Source organism: Neolamprologus multifasciatus, chromosome 16 (assembly GCF_963576455.1).
Source record: "Neolamprologus multifasciatus chromosome 16, fNeoMul1.2, whole genome shotgun sequence".
In the NCBI taxonomy this organism is placed as follows: Eukaryota; Metazoa; Chordata; class Actinopteri; order Cichliformes; family Cichlidae; genus Neolamprologus; species Neolamprologus multifasciatus.
In genome coordinates this window covers 16,355,136-16,382,247 of record NC_140454.1, presented here as the reverse complement: position 1 = coordinate 16,382,247, position 27,112 = coordinate 16,355,136, and the positions used below count along the sequence as shown (strand labels likewise).

The 27,112-nt window shown below is 41.1% G+C and overlaps 1 protein-coding gene across 1 annotated transcript; it reads left to right on the top strand.

Moving 5' to 3' along the window:
- The first annotated feature begins 528 nt into the window (after positions 1 to 528).
- Positions 529 to 22,963, top strand: fstl1b (follistatin-like 1b). Its single transcript, XM_085134988.1, has 11 exons — positions 529 to 688; positions 836 to 892; positions 14,007 to 14,108; positions 14,231 to 14,360; positions 17,207 to 17,239; positions 18,201 to 18,331; positions 18,874 to 18,992; positions 19,342 to 19,454; positions 21,037 to 21,147; positions 21,230 to 21,324; positions 22,291 to 22,963. Exons 1-11 carry the CDS (start codon positions 686 to 688, stop codon positions 22,330 to 22,332), a joined length of 936 nt encoding a protein of 311 aa, XP_084991114.1. The 5' UTR covers positions 529 to 685; the 3' UTR covers positions 22,333 to 22,963.
- The last annotated feature ends 4,149 nt before the right edge of the window (positions 22,964 to 27,112 follow it).

Here is a 27,112-nt window from a genome sequence, read left to right as displayed (position 1 = left end):
TGCTATGGGGGACGGGGGTGCCTTCAGCTTTAACAACCTTTTTTTTTTTTTTACTGTTTTTTCAGGAAATCCAAATGATCCGATAGACAAACGCAGACTTGTCTGAGAATCTAGATGTACTGCGATTACTGCATTTGTCTCGTGAAAACTAACAACTAACGTTATTTTATTCGTTTACAAGCTGTGGTCAACAGTGTGTTTTAAGAGTTCTTCTGCCCCCTGGTGGCAGCAAACAAAAGCAAGCGAAACCTTGTTAATAATACTGGATGATTTTATGGCTGTTCTTTGAGAGTTTGACTAAAATGGACTGAAACGGCCAAGAGAAATGTTCCCATAAGATCAGTAGGATACAAAAGACTTTATACGAACCGGACACAGAATATGACTGAGCCCCAAACACAGCCATCCACCTTTCTTAAGAGAAAGGCTGCATTTACCGTTTAATTTACACACAATACATAGCCTACACACTTTCCATCGTTCCTCCCCCGCCTCATCTTCTCCTCTCCAGACGTTTTCATTGGCCAGGGTGAGACGAGAGGAGGAGGAGAGACTGACGGACTGGCAGGAATTCCTCAGCGCTCCTCAAATTTCTTGAAATCTCGGCAATTCTGCTCGACTGCGTCCCGACAGATATCCGGACCAGCACCCCTTTTCCGAGCAGATTTCCCAAGCCGAATATAAAATGGTAATGTAGAGGACTAAAATTTGGCTTTTCCACAAGTTTGTCTTGACAATATGAATGGTATGAAAACGGTTGGACACTGTCGTTGGCTCATTCTTTTCCCATAAAACCATACTTTCTCTCTCTTTTCCCCTCCTTTTTTTTGTCCAGATGTTCCGAAGTGTGGCTGTGCTCCTTCTGCTCTCCGTAGCTCTGTACAACGCGGAGGTAAGTTTGCTCTTTTATTTTTCTTTTCTTCAAACAGTTGTCTTTGCGAGGCTTCATATTGGAATCAGCCGTTTTACGCCTGTACTGAACACTTTATAACCGTTAAAAAACAAAAAAACAAGCCAGCCAAGCAACAGCTTTGTTGAGCTTGAACACATCTGGAAAAAGAGAAGAAGAAGAAAAAGTATTTTATTGGTGAAAATGGGCCATTTATAGTTGGGTTTTCAAGGCTGTATTGTGTCTATGTGATGTAGGCTGGATTGTTTATCTTCCTAAGCGGAACCACACAATTACGGCAATCATGAGCGTCATTACAGACACATTCTGACTAGTTTGCTTTCTTCCACTTGGGATATTGTTGTTAATAACGAGGTTGCATCCATGAGGCACTGGAAAAGTGAGCGCACATATTTCTTAAACCTTCACATTTTCCATCTTGTTTGCTGACCGCACAAAGAGAAGTCCTTCACCTATTCTCTGTTTTTGTTTTGCTGAGTTGTGATTTTTGAAGGTAACATCGCAACAAAAGCTGACATGTGCCATGAGAAGATGAGAGGAGTGACAGACAACTGTGAAGGAGAATGGGTGGGCTTGTGTTTAGCTTTCACAAATCTATCTGGGGGGATGACACTCTTCATCAATACTGGAGGGTGTTTTGGTGCCAACTGGCAGCTGCTCTAATGGCATAATGTTTGTTTTGGTGGTTGGTCTGGGAGCATGTGTGTTTGTCTGCAGGGCAGTGAGTGCCTCAAGAGCTGTGAGAATGCTCACCTCATGGGTATCACACTGCAGTGCTAAGTAGTCTCCTCTCTAGGTAAACACCAGGATGTGCTGTTAGTAGGTGGCCCGACTAAACACAAGAATGATTAACTGAAACAGCGTGCAATTATTAAAGTTTAAGCATCTCACAGGGGTGACAGATGGGATCGTATATGTCAGTGGGTTTGAAGAATGAGTGAAGCTTACTGTCTGGGGTGGATGCTCAGTAAGCCTAAATATGATTAAAAGTCAACCTAGCAGTCAGTTAGCTGAGCTGAGCATGAATGAGCATGAGCATGGCAAGTTTCTTGTTTTGCGATGTCTGTTGTGATTGTGCAAGAATAACAAATTTATAGTGATGGAAACAGCTATCAAGATATCCAAGAGTAAAAACAAAAAAAAGCAAACTACAAGAATGTCTTCGTGACCCAGCACATAGTCTCTTGTAAAAATGATTCTTTTTCCTTTGTTTCTAGCTTTTGTGGCAATCTATGCCAACCAGCTGCTCATTGTACCTCCCTAATTATTATGCAGACCTGAAATCAGGATGGATGTTCTCATATAACTTGGCAAAAAGTCATTTGTTCTATGTCCCAAATTATTCCTCGAAGAACGAGCAAGCACACACATGCCAGGTGGCACTTGATGATGGCCTGGACCCTCAGTGGACGCAGCTGTTGAACACCTGGCTTTGTGCTGACTCCTCTGTTGACCGGCACAACAATAACAGGAGGATGATATAAACACGGTAATAACTGTAGCCTAATTAGAGGGATTTTTCAGCAGGTTAGAGCAATGCCACATGTGAAAGATAAATCAATTATCTGTGGCCGAGCCTGTCTTTATGGCTTAATGCAGATGGCCATTAGTGTCGGAACTGCAACATTGCTCATAGACTGATGTGCCGGCTACCCCGGCTGACCTTCCCCTGCTCTTCCTATCTTTACCCGCTGGCTGTTAAATGTGGGATTGTGTGCCTCCTAATTGAATCTATGGCCGTGATCTGTGAGGTATGTCCTAGATGGGATAGAACACACGGCAGTTGTTGTTGGGTGGACCCACAAAGTAATGGGCACCCATTAAAAAAAGAGGCATCTGTTCTCCAAAGGTAATTATCTTGATAATATATGGCCTGTTGACAGGCTGTGAGAAGGGCCTGAACTGGCATACCAGCCTGCTGTCTAAAGAAGGTCAACAAGTTGCAGCAAAGAGGTGAATCTGAGCCTATAGGGTATCTATTTAGTTTGTGTATCAACGATGGGATGCATGTTAAATTGACTATATACACATCACTAAAACAGCTGGAAAGATCACTGAAAAGAGGATCGATTGTGTTTCTATTTGCTGGCACGAGTTTAGGCTATTAAAATGTGTAAGCTAACTGATTTATTAAGAAGGCGAATGTGTGTGTGCTTCTTGAGGTGAGAATTTGCTGCATTTGAAGATAAGCTGCTCAGAAATGCAGTGTGACAGGGTGGCCAGGGTCGAGACTCAAAACTCTGTTTGTGTGTGTGCCCGCGGGCTGGAAAGCAGATATGCATCTTGGGAAAAAAAACCTTGATGTCTTACTCAAACACACCGGGAGCTTGATATGCAAACGAGGTCGGATGCAGGCATAGTGAAAGTCATAAGACTTTGCGGCCTCGGGGGACATGTGTGCGCACAGCCGCATATAAACAGAGGGAGGAGAGTGTTTATATTTCCGCTGTTATGGCATGCAGTGTTATTGTGTTATTGTGCATCATCCATGGTGAATGACACATTGGTTAATTTAGTTTATGGCGCTCTGGCATCAACGGGCAGCCTGAACTAGTTCGCCAGGACAACATTTCATGTAACAAAGATAACAAATGAAAAAATGAAGGTGCTGGATCCCCTTTTCTTTCTGGCCCCGGATTTGTTGCACCCTGATTGAGCTAAATGCTCTCGGGCAACCCGCCATGTTGCCATGTTGATGCTTGTTCTTTCCCATACAAGGTGGGCTAAAAATATCTGCCCAGGTGGAGAGAACACAAGCATGAGGGGACGCCGTGTCCTCTGTCCATACGAGCCTGCTCTAATTACTGTAGCTCGACATTCAGTCATGGATCCCGTGCAGAGATTGTTCAGGGCGGTGAGATAGTGATGTAAAACAGGAAGGAGATGTCATGCAATTACAGCAGGCAGACTGGGAGTGAGGTAAGACTTGGCTGTGTGGTGTGGGGGTAGAGAAAGAAGAGGTGTGTTACGTTTCACGTCCCTGCAGTGTGTTCTCCTCGCTCTTGGCTTGGCTTGAAAGGAGTCCTCATTTAGCTTAGCAGCTGTACTGGTGTCTTATCATTACCGGTACTCTGCACTCAAAGGCCTGACGCACATAAATTAACACAGGCACCCACGCAAATGACAAAGACAGGCACCAAAGGGTTCTCTGAGCATTTTTTAAAGAATGAGGTAATGCATCGTTTTCAATCATAAAAGTTAAAAAGCAACAGTAGGTAATTTACTGATGACTGACTGTTTGCTGCTTTTCTGCCCACTTTAAGCTCTTGGAAAATGTAATGAACATCACTGTGAACTTGACATCTTAAAAAACAAAACTTCTACAAATATTTACTTCCAGCAGAGATTATTCTGTGTCCAGTGACCCGTCAAAGAGAGATCACGCCCTGCATATGAAATGCAGTTTTTTTTTTCTGTTGAACAGGCTTAACTGTAGGAGGAATGATCAACAGGCGAACACTGCTGTTTTCCAACACTGAGCAAAAAACATAGAGGCTAAAGTGGCTGTTTTGAGCTTTTGTAACTCTTCCATTTTCTTGTGATCTATGTGATAAGAGAGCACTCTATAATGTAGCATACCTCTCTTATCACATGCAGAAACCTTGCTCAAGGGCCTGCAAAGGGTGACTGTGCGCACAACCATGATATATCCACATACAGCCTGTTTGCTACAGAAATCTGTCAATTTTCCTGTTATTCAGTATATTACACCCTAACATAAAAAAATAATGGTTAAAAATATATAGTTTTTGTTTTCCTTTGGGGCAAAACATCTTTGATGGAGCTTGTTTTTCTCTGGTGGTAGTATTGTACCACCACCGGTGCTGAATAAAAGCATTTCATTGATTTGAGTCACTGTACTATGAGTGTGTTGGTGCTGTTTGCTACACCAGGGTGTGTTGCATGCTTTAGGACAGCATTCCCAACCTTTTTTGGACCAGTTTATGTCTGACAATATACTGGCCTTTAAGGTGTCGTGAATAAATACAACAAAATAAAACCAGTACCGGTACCAAAAAAGATTTATTCATAACACATGTGAAAAGACCCAGGGAAATCAAGTTAACAATAAAAACGATTAAAAAAATAACAATAAAAACCCTGAAAACCATACATTTCATACCCGAGCCTCAACTCTCGCAGCCCGGTACCAAACAACTCGGGGGTTGGAGACCATTGCTTTAGGACATAACATTTTTCCCTTTACAACACACCCTACTTCTCTAAAGAGTCAGCTGAGAAAGTAATCTGCAGGATGAACAATTGTAATAAAATAATTAGTTTAAACTGGATTTGATGTAGCTCAGCAGAGGTCAAAAAACGTGTCAACCGCAGCTCTTCGAGCGATCAAAAATGTGGTTAATATGTGTGGAAGGAAGCCACTTCTTCATAAAAAAATCCCTTTAATTAGCACCCTTTCAGTCTTCTTCAAGGCATGAACAGGTAGCAAGTGAAAGCTGAAGTACAAAAGGTTAAAAGAACATCCCATGATTAGCCTCACTGCGGTATACTGTGAAGCTCGCTAATTAAAAAGATTTTTGAATAGATTGAAGTGTGCAGATGACTGCTTCATTCAGTTTGATCATTTATTGCTCAAATACCTCAGCCGTGACTGATACATAGTGAGAGGCTCTTTTCTCCGTCTATTTTAGTACGAATGAGACACGATACAAAGCAGGGGGGATGACTTTGATTGTCAAACCCAAAGGAAAAGAAGTCCTAAAAATCTGTAATTTAAAATGTCATGAGGAATTTCAAGAACCATGAAAAAGTGTGACTTGCAAGTTCTTAGATTACAACAATGCTAAATTTCATTACGGTTTAATCTGCCAATTAAGTTCTCTGAGCCCAGGTGATTGCTTGGTCTGTATAGCACATGATCCAAAATACAACGATGGTCTGCAGAATTAAGATCTTGTGACTGTGGAGGCCATTAGAGAACAGTGATCTCAGTTCAGGAGATGTGTTTGAGATGATCTGAGGTTTGTGACATAGTGTGTTATCCTGCTGGACATTGTCAGCACCAGTACTCAGTTAGGCTGAAGCCAAGAAACTTTCCCCCCAACACCAGTGCACCACCACCACCAGCCTGAACCGGTCTCAAGACATTTTTACCAAGAGAACTGCTGCTCACTGGAGATTTTCTGTTTTCAGACCATTCTCTGTAAACCCTAGAGATGGTTGTGCTGGAAAATCCCAGAAGTTTGGCAGTTTTTGAAATCCCGAGACCAGTCTGGGTCACTTAAATCACCGTTCTCCTCCATTCTAATGCTTAGTTTTAAATTCAGCAGCTTGTGTAGACCACGTCTACCTGCCTGAATATGTCAGTTTGCTTCCATATGATTGGCTGAATGGATATCTATGCTAACAAGGAACACGTGAACACATGCGCCTGATACAGTGGCCACAGTGCCTTAATGAAACAGTTGACTTACTCTCTGTGAATCAGATAACATCTTGATTGTTTCTGCTCTCGCTGTATCCTGACATACTTTGAAAGGTTTTGATTAAAAGGAAGGCAAAATACAGTTGTTTAAATATAATTAAGGTCTGATCTCACAACAGGTTTGAAATGTCTAAACACACTAAACACATCTTGCAGTCTCTAATTGGACTTTCCCTTGTACAAAAGTGTTCGACATTAGCCCTTACATTGGCCTCAAAGAGGGAGCAGAGAGGAGGGCAGGGAGTCTGCTCATTCCCCTAGCCTTATTGTGAGCCTGCATTGGCCCACCCTCCCCATCCCCCTCACTTGCCCTTCCTCGTGGTGGAAAAATGCAGAGAACAGCGGGGGGTGGGGGGTGGTTCAGAGGGGAAAGAAAGGTGACAAAGTGAGCAAAGAGAGAAAGTTTAAAAGGATAAGGGGAAATGAGCAAGATTATCTGTAAAGAGTCAAAGAAAGGGATTAAAAAATTAAAGGCAAAATAGATGAGAAATTATTGAAAATGATGATAAGAAAGAAAACTTGACTAGAGGTTAAGATAAAGCAGGTAGTGAGGACAGGGGACGTTTTTGTCCGAGCAGAGTGACAGCGGGGTGAACAGGGGAGGACGGGCCAGGGGCGGTGCTGCGTTCACAGCATTTTGTGTTCTCTGGTGACGTTTTAACTGCTAGCAGATGTTGCTCTGCCCAGACGGTGACTTATTTCCTGCTTTTCTTTAGTCTTGTACTTCTTGCTTTCTCCATTTTCTCACCCTCTCTGTTTCTCTGCTTTACTTATCTTACCGTGTATTTCTGTTATCTCCCTCTTCTATTTCTTCTTTTTTCCCTCATGTCTCTTTTCAGTTTAGTTGCTGCATTTCAGCTTTTGAACAATGAGGCTGCTGGGTGTAAAATAACAGGCTGCAGACTGGGGTGACATCATCCCATCCATTGGTGCATTCCTTTTACACTGAATAAGAAACAGGGACGAGAATAACAGGCAGAACTCTGTAAACTGGTCGTTACCCTGAGCCCTTTTGTTTCTGCAGATTTAATCTCGGACCTGGTCCCTCAGAGAACATTTGAGACCACCCCTAGTGCTCTTATAAACCGCTCAAATTAGTTCTTCTTTGGCCTCATTATTTCAAGGACACATACTGCTCTCAACTGCTGGCGATCACTTGTCATGTAATCCATGAAATACTAAGCAGATATTTGAGCCAAAAGGAGGCATGGCAGTCGATCGTGTCTTTTTGATGGGCTGACTGCTTGTTTCTGAGTGGAGGCTTTACTGTACATCTGATCTCACGAGGCTGTCAAGTACAGAAGAAATGAGACTGAAACTGATTTGATATAAATGAAGACACAGATTCACAGAGGGGGGAAAGGCAACAGAGTCTGAGAATGGAGCAATGTGAATTATTGAAGGCAAAAGAGACAGCTTTCTGTAATGACTCAAAACCAAAATAAAATAATATTTTTTCCCATCATCTCGTTAAAATTCCTTAAGGGAGGAAACTGGATCGCAATTAGCTTGCAGTGTATCTGGTAAGTGGTTTTCTCCTTTGGCTGCGCTCCACTTCTTTTCTGATTAGAAGTTAAGGGGAAACAAGTTGCTCAATTTTGAGCCCTCTCTGTTCTGCCTGCTCCTGGCATGGACTCATGTTCGATGGAGCTGAAGAGTGTTAGACAATCTAGAGCTGGAGGGACACCATGGGGAAAACGCTGGAGAGGGGAAGAGCAGGACCACCTTTCTGACCCAAATACTGAGGAGATTTTGGCTCAAGGCAAACTGGGTCGGGTTCCAGCTGAGGCACTACATGGCTCGGGAATGAACCCCTCTTACCTTCTCATTCTCCTGATTATGTCTCTTGTCTACATTTCCTGCCTTTCAGTCTTGTGTTTCTTTCATTTTTCACCTCATTGTTACATAAAATCTCTTGTAAAACACTCAGTTGCATTTAGAGGGGGCGTCCATGCATTTGCCTGTTCATCTGTCATGCTGACTGTCTCTATCTGTCACTGTTATTGCCTCGCTCGAAGTAAAATCATGTTTTAGTGCACATCTCCTCCACGTCAGCATTTGTTTAAATAGACTTATGCATCTCCTTGGAGGGAGGTATATGAAAGGAGAAACCACTGTCTCTGAAGCACTTCTGAAGCTGCAGTCAACAGCCTAGCTTTTTGTAGCTTAGGCCTCAGACTCTGACCCCCAGCAATCTCCAGTCACTAGGCAAGAATGTGCATTCCTGACTGTCGCTAGGTGAAATAGGTCACAAAGACGGTGCTGCACTAAAAAGATCCCTGTGATTGCTGTGGTCACTAGCAGATTACTTTGAAGGAAAGACAGCTGGAAACGGAGAATGTTCATCTTCAACATTCGCACTGCAGCCAACACATTTCAAACAGCACAATTTTAACTTTGTGTACATTTTGGATTACACTTGTCATATTTTCACTCCTGCTCAGCAAGCAGTTGGTGAGTGCTGGCAGACAAGTGAGCGTATTCCATGTAGACTAAGGGCGATTGCATTGTTTTGACTGCCAGAAACCTCCAGTTGGTCTGGGAATAGATATTATTATCTAGTGACCAGAGGACGCTAATTGTTCTGTAGGCCTGTGTGGCTGGTACTAGTCTCGCTCTTCTCAGTACAAACAAAAAAAAAATCTACCTTTTCCTCTAAAGTGTAGAACTTTTCCTTCACTCCTATATTCAAATGTAAGACTTTTTATATAACCTTTCTCAACCAACTCTGTGCAAGAATGTGATATGTTTTTGAAAAAGCAAATTTTTTTAATCAAATGAAAATAATATAGTTGTTATTTTTCTCATTTCAGTATTCTTTTTTTTTTTTTTTTTGCTTGTGATAGTTTTCATTTTTCTTCAGATTTGCCAGTTTGTTATGTAAATACGGGGAAATAGATGCTTTTTATAATTATTAAATTGAACAGACAACTGTGTGCATACTTAGATTAGATTTCAATATCACTGTAAATATTTCCTCTGCTTCCTCACAAACTGAATCCTTATCGGTGTCTCAGCACTACAGCAGCATGTGTAACAGTGTGCTGTAGTTCCTTCATTGTTATTCAGCATTTCAATATTTCAAGTGGCCCAGCCTGCATCATTTACAGTGAGGTGTCTCTTACACCCGTGCATTAAATCCAAACTTCTTGAAAAGCCTTTTCGAGCCTTTCACATTCAGATATCGATGAAACTCTGTGTGTCATACAGATGTTAAAGCAGCTCAAGCTGATCTAGCCTGTACCTTTGTATAATGCAGTACGAATGAACAGCACCAGAAAGTACAGCCTACACAGTGAAAGTAGCGCTGAATCAACACCTCTCGAACACAGCAGACAGGCAAAAGAAGCTCTGTGTGAAAACAGTCGAACTGCAGGCTCATTGTATTGGATTCCATTGAATTAGATTTATTGTGTCCAAAACGAATCCAATCACACAGATGAAACTAATCTTTTAGTATTATTAGAAATGCCACATTCTGTATTTATTGCACTTACTGATTTTTTGCAGTTGCTTCCATTATTCTCTTCACTGTTGTAGGCATATCTATGGCAGGGACTTCAGTGCAATCTCTAGGTTAATGTTTTCTATGCTAATAAGGGGCAGGGTGCAATATGGGAAGTGCTCACGGTGGCTGTAAATGACATCAACAGTAGAGAGGCATTGATCGGCTTGTTCGATTAGTGGAACATCTCCAAGATATTTGAAGGTACACACACTAAGCATGCAAATACAGACAAATATGCTGCTGCTTGTACTGTTTTGAGTCTTTGAGGACACAGAGATAAGAAAGGCGTGCAAAGGCAGAGCAGATGTTCTAATGCTTTTTATGTGTTGTGCAAGGTGTCTTTAGGTGCCTTTAGTTAGTGTGCCTTTTCACTGTTGTCTTCATTGGATAAAAGATAAAAGGGCATTTTGTTCTCTAAAGCAAGGATATGTTCCACTTTAACTCAAGTCCGCCTCATCAATGAGCCATATAACATGCTCGTATGCCCCCCTCCTCTTCTTCACTACCCACCTCTTTCTTAATATTCAGACTGTCCTCACAACTTTCTCCTTTTATTCAGCCTCTTACTATTCTCTGATTTTCCTCCTCTGATTTCCATCTAGCTCTTCAAGGCTGGCCTTCGTTCACAGACACGTGTCTTGCATCTGTAAAAGGGCATGGTGCTAGAGATGAGATGACAAGAGAAAGAACTAAAGAATAGCAGAAATGAAAGCAAGACTTGAAATGAGAGTTGCCACGCTGATATAAAAAGATGGAAATGATGCAAAGAGTTTTTGGAGGGGAAAAAAAGTCTTTTAGAAACTTTTAAGTCGTTTCAGCCTCGTGACTAAAACACTGAAATAGAAAACATGTGAAACGCAGGGCAAGAGATTAGTGTCGTGAGCTGTGAAATGTGTCCGTATTGACTGTAATGAGCTTAGAGAAGCTCTTTGTATGAAGGACTCTGGTATGATTCACCAGTCTCTTATGAGAACACTGATTGGTTTTAAATGGGAAAGAAGGCATTTGTTGTCAGTAAATTAAAAATAATAATTTATCTAGGACATGCATACTGGGTGTGTTTTTGTTTGTGCTGACTTTGTGTCATGTCTTTTTTTATGTCTGCTCAGCTGGTGACTGTGTTAATGAGTGCCTTTTAGTTATGGTGGGGTTGATGCCAAGTCCCTACAATGTGTAAACAGAAAGTGATACCCACTTAGATAAAAACATTGATATCAATCTCAGCGTATGAACTTGGAATTACATAAAGATTCAAAGAGGGGAAACATGGGAAATTACCAAATAAAGTAAAATAGTGATAACAACAATGATGAAAAAAAACTTCTCATATTTTCAGGCTACTAACACAAGTAAATAAAATAAAGCTTTTATGCTTTTATGTTGTAACAGCATAACTCCCTGTAGGAGTAAGGGTGACACCAATATTTGGGGATTTAAAAGTCTACTAATTTTTCTCCTCTTAGACGCATGAAATGTGACCATATGTCTCTGACCTTTGCTATGTGTAGTTTTTATTTATCCCTCTGCATTGTCCATGCATGTTTTATGCACTGTGTTTGTGGCATCCCAAGAACACACAAAGAGACTATTTCATCTGTTATTTTCTGCAGTCTTGTTTTATACAGTGCTGTATGTGCCCTGTTCATGATTTCTTGTTTTATTGCATATTTGGCACACTTAAATGTTTCAGATAATCAAAGAGATTTTAATATTTGACAAAGATAACCTAAGAAGATACAAGATACCATTTTTAAATGATGATTTACTTTATTAAGGGGAGAAAAAAGGTTATCCAAACTTATCTGGCCCTGTGTGAAAGAAATGTAAATGCTCCATAAACCTAATAACTGGTTGTGCCACCTTTGGCAGCAAAAACTCAAAAAAATGTTTTGTAGTGGCCTAGTCAGCGTTGGGACTGGAATTAGACTTGAATCAGTTTTCGAGCATGAATTATCTGTTTAAAACATATCTGCAAAGAAGAGTGGACCAAAGTTTTCCACAGTGATGTGAAAGACTCATTGGCAGTTATCACAAACACTTGATTGCAGTTTTTGCTGTGAAGTGTGGCACAACCTGTTATTAGGTTTAAGAGATTATTACTTTTTCACATAGGGCCAGGTAGGTTTGGTTTGCCTTCATAAATGAAATCATCATTTCAAAAACTGCACTTTGTACTGTATATTTGTACTTTGGTTATCTTTGTCTAATGAAAAAAATGGTGTGATGATCTGCAACATGTAAGAGTGACAAACATGAAAAAAGGACTAAGGAAGGGAGAAATACTTATGTCACAGCACTGTATGTCCAAAGAGCCCTGCTGAGATCTCATTTTGAGGCTTTCTTCCATCTGGCTTACTTGACTGACACCTCTGTAATCAAAAGAAGCCGGTATATGTTCTCACTATGGCAACAAAGCTCTTGAATCAGCTGCAAAAAAAGGGACCTTCTACCTCTGTATTCATTAGCTAAATGTCAGATATCCTCAGCTGGTTCTGCTAGGAGGGAGATGGACAGACAGAGCTCCGTGTTTGTACCAGATTCATCTTAAGGAGCCCATCTATTATTCATGTTCTCAGTGGAGGTTTCTGCAGGTTTCAACAGGCCTCTTGCCCATCTGTGTCTGAGAAACTGAATTGTCCAACATGTTCAAGGCCGGGAGGGTTGCTTTGAAGATTTTTCCATGACCTCATCTTAGGATAGGAAGTGTGTGTATGTATATGTGTCTGAAGCATGCATAGAACCGAATTACTCTGACAAGTTTAGAGTCAAAATTGCTACACTGTGATGATTGCACGTGACTGCTCCCCCACTGTCATCCCTTTAGCTCTGAGATCCATCCTGTTACATTTTATCATGAGAGCTCAAGAAGGTTCAGTAACAACATCCCACCTTCATTTTGACCTACATACCAGACCTTGCAGTCATACACAGAGAGACAAAGTTGGAAGCCAGCTCACGTGCAGGCACACAAAGAAAGCCAACTTCTGTCTCGCTGTTACAGGAAACAGCAGCTTAGGGAGCAGGAGTGGAGTCGGGGGGGGTAGGAGAAAAGATTTTGCACTGCATGGGAATGGGCCTAAAGGAAAACACAGCTCAGATTCCAGATGTGGAAACACCCTGTACACACACAAGCACGCACACAAACAAATGCAAGCACACACAATTGCACATATACAAAAACAAACAGATGGGGAAAGGAGGCGGTAATGAGGGTCATAAACCAGCTCTTGGAGCTCCACTTGGCGTCTTCTGATTGGTTGCTAGAGCTCATTTCTTGAGTCTGCTGGCAGTCCCTAAAATGAGCAAACACAAGATGTCAAGACGAGCAAATGAGATGGTGTGTGTGTCCATGAGTGTCAATGAGAGCGAATGAGACACGCTAAATGTGAGAGAAAAGGAGGTTTAACTGAAACAGATTTGCTGGAGACATTTAGATAAAAGAAAAAGAGTATTTTCGAGGAGGCAGCATGGTCCAGCAGGAACTTATCCCACTTACATGTTTTCTGTATTCTGCCTTATTTCATGCCAACTTCTGGATCCAAGTCTAACTGTCACTGACAGGGCAACAATTCAGACAGCTCTGGGGACCTCATTAAAAGTGCAGATACTAACACACACATAAAAAAACAACAAAGATAAGCAATAAACCAGGACACATTTTTTTGAGCACATAAATATTGCTTTTTTTGCTTATCATGTTGATGAGAAAGGAACAAATAAAATTGAAATGCAGTCAGTTGTTTGAGGATTCCTCAGAGTCTCCAATGAAACATTATGAACCACTACGTGCACAAGGCAACTGAGCTTATTTACCAAAATGATTTAAGTAATTCTTGGTATCTTGCTAAAAAAGATAGGAAACAGATACAAAAAGCATCACCTCCTAGACTGAGTGCGGTGCAAGATCAGTGAGCTTTCATCTTGGATGCCATCAGGGGACAGACTCTTGTCAGTTAATTGGGCGAAACGATCTCTTTATCTGTGACATGAGTTTGGTTCCACATGGCTTATTGTGAAAGTTAAATATTTGTGTTTTGGATCCCGTATGCAGAGTCCTGTTTGACTTGATTGGCGCATTCTGTTTGAAAAGCACAACAGCGCCACCCTGTGTTCAACCATCACAAACTTCTTTTGCCTTACAGGAGGTGCAGACCAAGAGCAAAGTGTGTGCCAATGTGTTCTGCGGGGCCGGCAGGGAGTGTGCTGTCAATGAGAAGGGGGAGCCCAGCTGTCTGTGCATAGAGGTGAGTGTCGGGTAATTGCTTTTACGCAAGGAAGCAATATATGTCCAAATAATAGATTTGGATTACAAACTCCCTTTGGTTTCACTTCACATTCATTCCCTTTGCATTTTGTTTCTTTGCAGAGCTGTAAGCCCCACAAGAGGTCAGTATGTGGCAGCAATGGTAAGACCTACAGGAATCACTGTGAGCTCCACAGAGATGCTTGTCTGACTGGCTTGAAGATCCAAGTGGCACACGACGGACACTGCAAGGGTACGGATAACAAATGTTGATAAAACAGTTCAAACCGGCATAATTATCACACAATCGTCCTTGGAAATGGAAGTTGCAAAATTTTCATGTTAGACATTGAAAATGTATTTTTCAAAAATTGTTAAATAATTTTTTGCTAAAAAAATGTTTTTTTAACGTCATCATCTTTCTTGCCTTGAACGGTTTTCAGGGTTTTTTCTTTCTTTTTTTATTTTTACAATTTAAATGTACACACAGAAACAACAGTTTGATAGGATAGGACATAGCAAATCAGGTTTCTCATTCAACTGACCTATTAAGCACAGATTCAAGCACTGATTGGTCCATCCATTGATTTTCTTGCACATATCTAATTCAGGGATGCTGGAGCATATCCCCACTGTAATACGGTGAAAGGTGGGGTACATCATGGACAGGCTGGCAGTCTATTGCAGCTAATTGATACTATTCAGCTCTTTTTTGTTCCAAAAATGAAATACTTGATTGTTTAGAGTGCAGTGGAAGCCAAGATAACACGAGAATGCTATAGAGATGAAAAGATGAAAACACAGTTTGGAACCTGTCATGATTGAATTACCAGAGAGGAATTTAACAAAACTGACTAAAAATCTTGTGTTCATAACACCGAATGTCAGAGTCATAGGTTACTGTCAGGTCCTTCTTTCTTCCTTCTTGTCCTTTAGCGGGCGACCAGCGGCGGTGGTCGGCCGCGCAACCAGTACGCTGCTGTAGGTGCCGCAGGTTCTCTTACTTGACCAACAATTATCTTCCACGCTTTTCGATCTAAGGCGATGGTTCTTGCCTACTCGAGGTCAAGTCGAAGGGCCTTCAAATCATCCTGGATTTGTTTCATCCATGTCTTTTTTGGTGCATTTCGATGCACCCTCCAATCGGTGGGGCGGGTCAACCAGAGTAGGCTATGGGGGTAGCGGCTCTGGTCCATTCGACAAATGTGGCCAAACCAACAGAGTCGGCGGCGCTGGATTAGGTTGACGATTGTCGGTTGGCTGCCACAGCTGGTGAGGATGGTGTCATTCGAATGACGGTCGCGAAGGGAAACGCCGAGAACGCATCTAAGGCGACGCATTTGGAAAACTTCGAGCTTGCTCAGGTCGTGTTTGAGCATTGTCCACGTCTCCGCGCCGTAAAGTAGAATGGGCAGGATCAGGGTTCGGTAAAGGCGGATCTTTGTCGCCAATGAGATGTTGTCCTTCTTCCAAACGCACCAGCACAGGGAAGCGAACGCTGCCGCCGCCTGCCCAATTCTGGAGCGTATCTCCACTGATGATGCCACTTTCTTCTCCTCGATGAGGGACCCCAGATATTTAAATTCCTGAACTTGTTTGATCTGCACACCGTCGAGGTGGACAATTGCTGGTGAGCCGTCGGTGGTCAGGACTTTGGTTTTCTCGACGTTAATCTTGAGGCCGTACGGTTTGGAGTGCCGGGCGATGTCATAGAGGATGTGAGTCGCCTCGGTGTCGTCCTCGGCAAAAATGGCGCTATCATCAGCGAACATTAGATCGGTGATAAATTGATCGGTCGAGGCTTGGACTCCGCAGCGGCCCTCGAATGTTTTGCGCATTATCGCATCGATGATGATGTTGAACAACAGCGGTGACACCACATCGCCCTGGCGGACTGTCAGGTACAGAGTAGAAGCTTAAGTATAAGTGAATCCCTGAGATCTAGTAGATGTGACAATGGGAGGCCTAAAAAGGCCAATTTGGCCCCTTTTCAGTAATGTCATTTAGCTCACCCGACTAATTGTGAAAGCGCTGATAGTAAGCAATTAAACTGATTAGTATGTGATCTCTGAACTAGCATACATTCACTGAACTGATAATGTGAGGTGACTGGGTTGACAGTCATACAATGTCCCCTTCCATGACACTGCACTATCATTTTTATCACACCTCTGCCCTGTAGCCACCTCTTCATATATCTAATATTTGTATCTTATCTGATCTCGAGTGAACTTTCACTTCCCTGCTGGTCCCTGCTGACATGAAGTTGTTTAGTTAACTGGACCTTAATCTGTGATATATAATCTAAAATGCTTTGGTCAAATTTGTCAACATAAGTAACGTGAATAATACATATAAATAAATAAATAAGCAAAACTAATTCTGAAACTAATTTCAGCTGAGGTTCAGTTCAGTTGAGGTTTATTTATATAGCCCCAAATCACAAAAACAGCTTCCCCAAGGCACTTCATACTGTAAAGAACCTACAATATTCTGGTGAGAGCCCAACAATAAGGAGATCCCTTAGGAAAAACTCCCTTTTAATAGGAAGAAACCTCCGTCAGAACTGAACTCAGAGAGGGGCAGTCATCTGCTGCAACCAGCTGGGGGATGAGGAGAAAGACAAAGACAAGAAAAGAAAAAGATAGCATAGGGAGGCAGGACAAAAACACAGATTAAAGCAGAGAGAAGACAAAAATTTTGTGGCATACTGCAGTGGTGTATAAACACGTGAGGAGAGAAAAGAAGTATGGGGAGAAGAAGTGCTTAGTGTGTGTCATGAAGTCCAGCAGCAGTCTGAAAAGAAATTACATTGATTTTCAGAAAGAAAATCAAACATAAAAATGAAATCACAAAGGAATAACAAAAATGAGGAACTAGAAAAAAAGAAAGAAAACAAAATGCAGAACTCGAAGAAGGCTAGCCTGGACATTGATCGGTGACAGAAAGGTCAGCGAGGGAAAATCATTATGTCACAGCATGCTCTTTGCAGACCTTTGGCCAATTGTTCAGTGACAGACATGTTTATCTCCAATAATGTTCTCCAGGTTTTGTATCAAATGTTGTTTCTTTCTCTCTTTTTTTTCAAATCACCTTTAGAAAAGAAAACAGAACAGGCCGCTGCCAGTCCAGGTAAGCTTATGTGTATGTGCGTGCATGCTCTTTTTGCTTATATAAACATCCATTCACCCATCCTTTTGTTATGTGAAGGCTGTGTGCACGCAGGGGTGGTGATACGAAGGACCCAAAATGCAGACTCACGGAAATCAAAACTTAAACTCAAAACAGCTTTAATGTTAAACTCAAAAAAGCAACAAAACTGAGTATCCAAAATAAACTTACGCGAACAGACTGACAGAACACACAGCTAGATAAACGGTAGATCGCAACACGGACACAGCGAAACACAGGGCTTAAATACACAGAGGGAGCAATCAGGGAATGGGTAACAGGAGGGAAACACAGCTGGGGCAAATCAGGCCTAACAAGACAAGGGGAAGCGAAACCAGATACATTAACATCAGACAAGGACCTTCAGAATAAAATAGGAAACATGACACAGACTGAACTAAAGACACAGACTAACACGCGCGCACTGCAACAGAGGGAACAGAGACGTGGGACCAGGGCAGACACAGACACTGACTGGACACGGGGATATAGCAGACAGGGGAGACAGCAACTAAGGATTACACAGAGACAAACCATAAGACATAACTCTAACGAAGAAACCAAAGAATAGAAAAGATAAATAATACAATAAACTCAAAACCCTGGGTCAACGACCCAGGCATCCTAACACCTTTTTCTTCTGCTTATTCTTATCAAGTTTGCGGTTTATATAAACATATAAATTAATTTACAACTGAATGTATTTGTAATTTTTGGACTGGATTGTACTGGCATATTAAGGTCTAGTCCATGGTTACATGGATGGGTTACAGTTTACTAACACATGTGCTATACAGTAGCAGACATTTATGGTCTAGCTGAAAGAACATATTGAGCCTGAATACACCGATGCACAGTATACCAGGTGTACTGGGTTATTTATTCATGCTGCTGACTTCTGGAAATATCCCTTCTCCTGCAGTGGTTTGCTATGCTGCTGACCGCAACGAGTTAAGATCTCGTGTGATCCAGTGGCTGCAAACTGAGATTATCCCAGATGGCTGGTTTGTCAAGGGTTCCAACTTCTCTGATATCCTGCTCAAATACTTCAAGGTAGGCAGAATGAACCCTTTTCTCTTTTTATGCACACCACTGCTCCTAAACCAATGTTTTCATAGAATACCCCAGTTTATTTGTCCACGCGGGCCTCTTTCAGTCCGCCTGCTTTTTAAAGCTGCCTGGGACTGTGTCTAATTATTCATGTGACAGACCTTTCAAGCGAGTCAGCTGGTGGTGATAATTCAGTTTAATGAGGAACTTTGTTCTGCAGAGGAGGGCCCCTTCCTCTCCATGGTTTGACATGAATGCCATTATAGCAAAAGATGGGGGTTTTGGACGATTTAAAACTTTACTTATGCCCAAGATTTTTTTATTTCATCATCATATATGAAGCCCATGTACAGTAGTCAAACAGCAGTCAGCTTGGATGCTAAATCAGTTTGAACAACAACTAGTCATTTAAAAAAAATGAATTAATGAATAAAAATGTTAAGGTAGCGCTACAGCCAACCCAGCCTGTGGATCAGAACCCCAAATGACTTCTTACAGAGTTCTTTGTGTTCAATCCTCATGCACATGAGTCTGTGTGTTTGCAGTCATATGACAGTGGTGATTCTCAGATGGACTCCTCAGAGCTGCTCAAATTCATCCAGCACAACGAGTCAGTTGTGGAGTTGCAGTCCTATGCAGACCAGGAGAGCAACAACCTGCTTCGGTTAGTGTGTCTGCAAGTTTGCATGCTTATGAAAAAGTGTGGAAGTGGAAGAGGTGAGAGAGCCTTCAAATATTTATTTTTCCAATGGTACTGTTTGTGCGTAGAAAATCTTATCTTTGGTTGCAGCACTATTTTAAGACAAGTCATTGAACCTGATCTTGGCCAGAGCAAACATTATTGCAGGCCTCTTGTGGGAAACCATATTGGCAAAAACACCTGCACTCTGTGGAAAAAAAAAGAAAAGCAGCTATCAAAATGATTTTTACAGCATTTGCATTGTTTCTGTAATGGTCCACTGTTACTGTATGTAACAGCTTTATTCTGTGTTTGTGTGCTTCTCGTTCCCCAGGAGCCTGTGTGTTGATGCCCTCATTGAGCTCTCCGATGAGAATGCCGACTGGAAGCTGAGCTTTGATGAGTTTCTTAACTGCCTGAAGCCTGGCTTCAATCCACCAGAGAAGAGTGAGCTTGGAGTGATACTTTGACATAATGTAGCACACCATTAGATCTACTATATAAATTGACCGAAGCACAGAAAGCTCAGTAGTGCAGCTGCTGTTTTCTTAGGATTTTGAGACTCAGCCCTTCAATCTGTTCAGTTGACTGGTGGTGATATATCTGGGATAAAGTTCACAGGAAGAAGGGGCATTTCTCCAGCAGCCAGTCGCTGCGGTTGACTTAACTCTGGAGCTACACCAGATTCAAGGACGCACACGTTTATTTGACGAACTAACTGTTAGCTGTGTAAAATTTCAAATGCAAATCAAGATTTTCATGCCTGGTTAAGGCATTTGATTTTTTTTCTCTTTTTACATAATAGTTTCTCCAGTTTACACACAAAGGTTTTATGCTTGGCGTTGGCTGTTTTGCTGAGTGTTTGTGACTAAGCAAAAGTAACCAAAAGAATGAGACACTGTGGTTATGCTGGTGGATGAATGATGCAGCATTTTAAAATGCTGGCAACTCAGTCATCAAAAAGTCATCAAATTGGTAACAATGTAAAACTTTTATTGTTCTACTAGCAGTGTTGGGGAGTAACGGAATACATGTACCGCTGTTACGTATTTAAAATACAAAATATGAGTAACTGTATTCCGTTACCGTTACCGTTTAAAAAGGTGGTATTTAGAATACAGTTACTTTGTTGAAATAAATAGATTACATGGCGGTACTTCCCTGTTTCATACTAGACTCAATGGTCAGGACTGTTTGGGTTTTGTTTGACAGCTACATTCTGTTGTTCCAGGTGGCAGCGTTACGGTTGCCATGGTTACAGGGTGACGCTCTCTCTCTCTCTGCATGTTTCCTGGGTGAGAGAGCACCTTTTTGTTGTTGTTGTTGTTGTTGTGCTAAGCTAATAGGCAGAATGCAGAATGTAGCCTCATGGGCAGTGTAGTCCGTGCTGCAGGGAGAATGGACTGCCATACTCGTTACGTGTCTGTGAGTGCGAGGAGGGAGAAAAAGGAGAGTGGAAAAGTACGAGTTATCGTTGAGCAAAAACGGGAGCTGGAAGCATGTAAATATAATAATAACCACTGCAGCCAAGAAGAGTGCCTGACAAGCCCAGTTGTAAGTAAGCTATTAAGACTCGACTGTACGCTGTGTTCGTGTTTTCCTCCGAAACAATAAGTTCCATTGGAGCAGCTTTTCAACGCCTCTCTTTGTCTCTCGCAAGCAAAGTTGACCCACACAACAAAGTAAAGCTATTTTTCGGCTACGAGCCCGACACGAACCCACCGTATTAGTCAGAGGTCCCTTTACTACGGGTTCGGAGCCGTGGACCTTCAGTAACAGTAATAAATCACAGCAATAGTACATTCATGTAGTTGTAAAATGATACATGATAATATATTAAGTAATCCAAAGTATTCAGAATACGTTACTCTCATTGAGTAACGTAACGGAATACGTTACAGAATACATTTTGGGGCATGTATTCTGTAATCTGTAATGGAATACATTTTAAAAGTAACCTTCCCAACACTGTATACTAGAGTCTTATCTGTGGCCTTATCTAGGTAGCGTGTTCTTTATCTTTGTGCAGAATGTGCCTTGGAGGATGAAACATATGAGGACGGAGCAGAGACCCAGGTGGAGTGCAACCGCTGCGTTTGTGCATGCGGCAACTGGGTCTGCACCGCCATGACGTGCACTGGTAAAAAGATATACTGAAAATGGCATTTATCCTGTTTGTTTACACGCACACATTTCACTTAACCGTTGTGTAATCTGACCAGATAACCAGCCAGCTGTGGATGACTTAGCAGATGCTGGAGTGGAGATGACTGAGGAGGAGTGGAACCTCCGTGTGGCCGAGCTCAACAAGCACCAGGTGTGTATCTGTAAACTAAATCCCATCAAAAAAAAGTACAGTATATCAGTCGAGTTAAAGACAAGATAAATCAAAAATTCTAAGTGTTTTCCCAACCTTAGAACCTAATTTTTGGCTTTTCTCCCCACTTGGTTCTACTGCACTCCAAAGCTCATTCACTGTCCACTGCTTGTAGAATTGGTTATAAAGTCCACTAAATATAACCTTTATGAGCCAATAGCCTCGTGCCTGCTTTTATATTCCTTGATTACCTGTAGTTCCTTTCAAATCAAATTGCTCAATACAACCGACATAGGAATAGGTCGGTGTAAATATTTGATGCGTTCCTGGCAGAGCTCGGCGAGCCACAGTATCAGCAGCTTTATTGCTTCTGACAGAACAAGTGAAACAATAAATCCAAAGGAGAGCGATGTTTTCAAATTTAGAGCCATAAAATGATGTTGCGGATATGAAATGTAGGGCAGATGGCCTTAAAAAAAACCCATCAATGCTTCAGTTTCTTTTACCTTTAACAGATTTATGTGTTGGCATCTTCCTTTAACGTTTCTTGCTTATTTCGATTCACAGGCAGTGCATTAGGTTTAGTAGGAGTAGACTAATTGGCACATGTATTTAGAACAATCTGCAAAAGTAAAAAATCTTTTGCAGATTGCTGTTTTTGTAGCTTGTGCGTCTGCTTGTGTGCATGAATGACACCGTGATGTCCGCAAGGTAGCTCTAGGAATCTGGCTTGAGGCCATGACTGAGTCAGCAAAGCCATGTACTCTGCACCCCAGAGGAATACTTTGTAGTGCCACTGTAAACAAATGTGGTTCATCGTGTGTACAAGTTTCGATAGGTGACACCAAATTCACCTTCAAACAAATGCAGTGCTGAAAAAGCGTGTGTTTTCCAGAAATACTGTTTTAGTCAGCATGTCAAATGAGACACTATAGCTCACGTTTCTTTTCCCTGTTTTAAACATAGGAGACAGTGGAGAAGATGAAGGCCAGCACAAAGGAGGCCTAAGTCGGGATGCAATGAAAGAAGAGGATGCACGCCATCATCCTTCTTCCATACTTGATTTAACTTACTTTAACATGTTTCTCTGCTCTGTTAATTATTATCCTTTTTTTTTTTTTTTTTTACATTTTTAAGTGTTTGTGTTGATGTTTGTTAGTTTCGGGGCAATCAAAGCGTATCAGTGGATTCCCTTGTGTTGAGTACTGTCATGTTCGATTGTATTACTGCACCCCTACTCTAGCCTCGGGGTTGCTTTTTGTTTCTTTTTGTTTTTTTTACTACAATCCTTATATTTTTGCAGTTATTATGAAAAGAAAACTGTCAAGTTATCACTGTTTTGGAATATGGAAGTCACTGTTTGAAAAGGTAGTGAGGTTGGGGGTTGTTTAAATATAGGCGCTGAGTACACAGAAAACTGACTGCTTGGCGCCTCGTACAACCTCTTGTCAGAATGTTGCATAAAAAGGTAGAGCTACTAGTGCTTTTTAAAGTTTTGTTGCCTATAGAACTGCCACAGTAGGCCACTACCTGACCATTGCACTTCTCTTTCATTCTCTTTAGCTTTCTTAGGCTTTAGTTCAACCACAACAATGAATTTATTTGTGTCTTACGGCTAAAATAATAACATTGCTGCCAAGTTTGCTTCTATATACATTATGTTATTGGCTTGAGTTGGAGTTCATCGTGTTCCCATGTTATACTTAGTAGAGTCTCTCTGGTGCTTTTTTTTCCTTTTTGTGAGGGGTTAAACATTTCCCTGTGTGTGTCTTACTTTTCCGAGACGTAGTGGTCCAGCTTTCATTGAGACCTGATCTGAATATAGCATGGTGAAAACTGAAACCAAAGTCTAGATGAAGTGTTTGAATGATGTACAAAATTATCCAGGTAAGCCATTACTCTGGACCCAGCAACGACACTATACCTGTGCTTTCAATATCACTCTTAACAGAAGGACTAGCCTCACTGTCAGTGGAAGTAGCTTAGGCGCGTCAATAACCTGGTGCATATGAAATGTGTGCGTGTGTGTCTGTGTGCGTGTGTGTGATTTTCAATTATGACGCTGAGAGTAGCTCAGTTTGTTTAATGTGTTCATTTGTTGAAATCCTGCATCTGAATTGGGATGTCTAAACACCAGAAATCAGTGCCTTAGACCTGCAAACTTTACAGGTCGCTACCATTACCTGCACATAGGATTTTGTTTTTGCCACGTGGCGTTTCAAGAACGAGTGTGCTTTAATGAAGATGGCATCAAACTAGTGCTTTGTGACTCTATTTCCTATGTGTGTGAAATTTGCATTACTAAGTTGAAGCTGAATCTTTATATTTCACTAAAAGTGCAGAGACTGTAAGGAATATGTATGCCAATAAAGCCCATTCACCACAACACAGCTTTGTCGCTTTGTTTGTGTCTGTGTGCGCGTACGTTTTTGTGCTTTTATCTGCCAGATTTACTTATGAGATACTGTTAGTGGTGAAAAAGTTTAAATCATTGGCTATTAAGCTATTCCATTGTCTTCCAAAGTGCAGTGAGTCAGTGATATCACCACTGGACTGGTTGCCAGTACAGATGGGAATCACATTAAAAAATTGCACTTCCTACTTAAAAAGTACCAATCAGTGAGACCAATGAGGGTATTGCTGTGCCTATAGTTACATGAAGGTGCTCATCTCAGCAAATCAGTGACTGCTGGTTGTTCTAGTCTTCCAGCTTGAAAGGGCAACTCATTTGTTGTCTTTACCTCTAAATGTTAACTGGAGTTTCTCTTGTCTAACGGGCTATTATAATACATTATTTAAATGAAATAACATTTTCAAGTAAAACTTATCAAGGAACCATCCCATGCTTTATGTTCCATCCATTTACGTGGCTGATTATGTAATGTAGACTTTTGGGGGTTTGTTTTTTGAGGGTGTGTGTGTTTATTTTACAATGCACCAACTAAATCTACAGCAAGTGACACTGCAGACATTGACCTACTCCCGAATCTACCTCTGAATAACAGACAAGCGCTTCTGACTTGGTACAGGGGTTGTCAGTGGAGCAAAATGCAAATAGTACAGCGGATATTGCATAATTTGGACATGTATGGACTATTTTCTGTGGCACAAAATTGAAGTCTACTGAAGAACATGAAAAATTGCTTTAGGCATTCTTTGGTTAAAATGGCATCAATATGAATGCAGTTCCAACAGTGATGCACAAAGGTGAAAAGGTTAGAGAAATGCATGAGGCTATAGGAGGGAATAGTTGGCACCATGAATGTCTGTGGGTATACCACAATGCTGTTTAACAAGAAGATAGCCAGCTGACCAAGGCTTGTCAGTAGAGGAATATCTCAAAGCAAAAGTAAAAATGGATTTCTAAAGAAGAAAACAATCACCATAACATGGTCAAGTATGTTGCTTGAAGTATGTTACAAAGAGAAGGGTAGAGCAATGCAGCTCTTTCATCAAAGAGTGACTAAAAAAAGATGCTCTTGGAGGAATGGGAGAACATCTATGCAGAAACTGTGAAATGGTATCCTTCATGCTGACAAAAACTGATTTAATAATCAGAAATAGATGTTTGTTTTTAAAAAAAGAAAATAATAAATAACCTGAAAATTCAACTTATTGTTCCAGTTAGGCAAAATGGATGTACAATGCTGTGCAAAGGTTTTGTACCAGCCCTTATTCCTTTATATTTAGTTTATTAAAAGGGATAATAGAGGATTTATTTAAATATGGGCCAACATAAATGGAAATTCTGCAAAAACAGAGTTTGTACAATTATAACAAAATGGAAACTTGGTATCATCACCTTTATGCTTCAACACAACCTGAACTCTTTCAGTAATGTTGAGGTCTGGACTCTGGCCCATTGTGTTTTTCTATCCAGATATGCTTTAAGAATGGTTTGCACCTTAGGTAACGGAAACTCTAGGTCTTCTTGCCACAATTACTAAATCTTCTAGGAACCTTGGGGTGAGTTTTGACCCACATTTCATTTTGGATGATCATGTTAAAGCTGTGGTTCAATATCACTTGTATCACTTAGGAAATCTTTCCAAGTTGAATTCCACTGTGCCACCCTCTGGCTTGCAAACTGTTATTAATGCCTTTATTTCATCATGTGTGGTTTATTGTAATTCATTGTTCGCTTGTCTTAACAAATCTTCCTTGGAATGTCTGCAGATTGTTCAGAACACTGCTCCAAGGCTTCTGACTAAGTCGTGTTAGAACTCACATATCTTACAGTTATTAATTCAGTTGCACTGGCTCCCCATTAGTATCAGGATCCACTTTAAGATTCTGCTAATACTTTTAGAGCCCTCTATGGACAAGCACCAACACAAACTCATACTTCCCCTGCAGGTCCCTGAGGTCATGAAATCAGAGCCTGCTGATAACTACACGAGTTTTTGCCCCAGTTGCCCCAAGACTCTGGAATTCTCTCCCACTGAGCCTGAGATCTATGGACTCTTTTTACTTTGATGTTCTAGCTTTTTTCATAAAGCATTTATTTTTCTTGAAAGGTTCTCACTTAAATGGCTCACTGTACACCATGCTGAGATATGTCAGTAATCTTTGACAATTACTTATTTATTCACCTAAAGAGATGCAAACAACTTATGTGATTTGTGGCATGATGCTAGAAACAAAGTGCCTAAAGATACAATTTTAAACAGTTTCTTTGAAAATAATTAGGTGTTATGTCAGGACACAACACAGGTTCATCCTTTGAGTTAGGTGCCTTCTTAATCCTTAGCCCCCACTTTTTTCACACACTGGCTCATGATCAGTAACAAGTCAACAACCACCTCAGAAGAGGAAAACCTCCACTGGGGTTTAAATACCCATATCTCTCCACTTTTTGTTTTTTTGAGCTGCAAAAGCCTCTTGGATTGCAAAAATGTCTTCACAAAGAACTGCATTAACCTTTTAAGACTATGTTTGAATGATTCATAGTGTTAAGTGGTTCATCAAACACAAAAACATATTCCTCCAAAAATAGTCAAGTACAAGAATTGGACTGGCAATGAGTGAAAAAGCTGCCAGAACCTGGAGGACTATTGCTTGAGACCACCAAATGACAAGTCTGGCTACTTTGAAGCTAAATATGAATAAACGAGGGATGGCTCAAGACGTTTTACACAGGACTTTATTTACAGTGTTATTTTGAATTACTTAACTTTTTGATAAGATGACATAGATGCATTCGTTTCTGCTATACTGTGTGTACATGTTACATATCAGCAGTATTTCAACACCTCACAAACGTTACAGTGTTTGTTTAGTTGTTTTAATGACCATGAAAACATGTAACTACGTCTAACCTACACAATAACTCTTCCGAACCGCTTCCAGATAATTCTGCAGGAACAGTACCCATGGCCAACTGCTGTGCTTCTCCCGAATAAAGCTGTGACATTTTTATGCATAGACCTGAATTCAGTGGGAGGAACCCAATTATCCTGTACCTATTTCTCATTCCATGCACATCCAAGTCAGCATTGAACTGCATAACGTAACAGAGGACGCGTGTTGCATAAGGGGAGAGAAAATGGGTAGCTGATTTTATCGATCATCGGCCACCACTGTCCCGTTTTCGTAAGACTTAAAAAAACACAAAAACAAGAAAAAAAATGCAGTCAGCGGTTACACATGTCAACTTGTGCCAGGAAACTGTTTATAAACTCCAAAAACCAGTTACAACTCCCTTAATCGATGCCTATGTAATATGACAGATCTGGAGCGAACCCAATGAGCGCGTGGGTGGGCGGGATTTATATGGAGAATCAGCCAA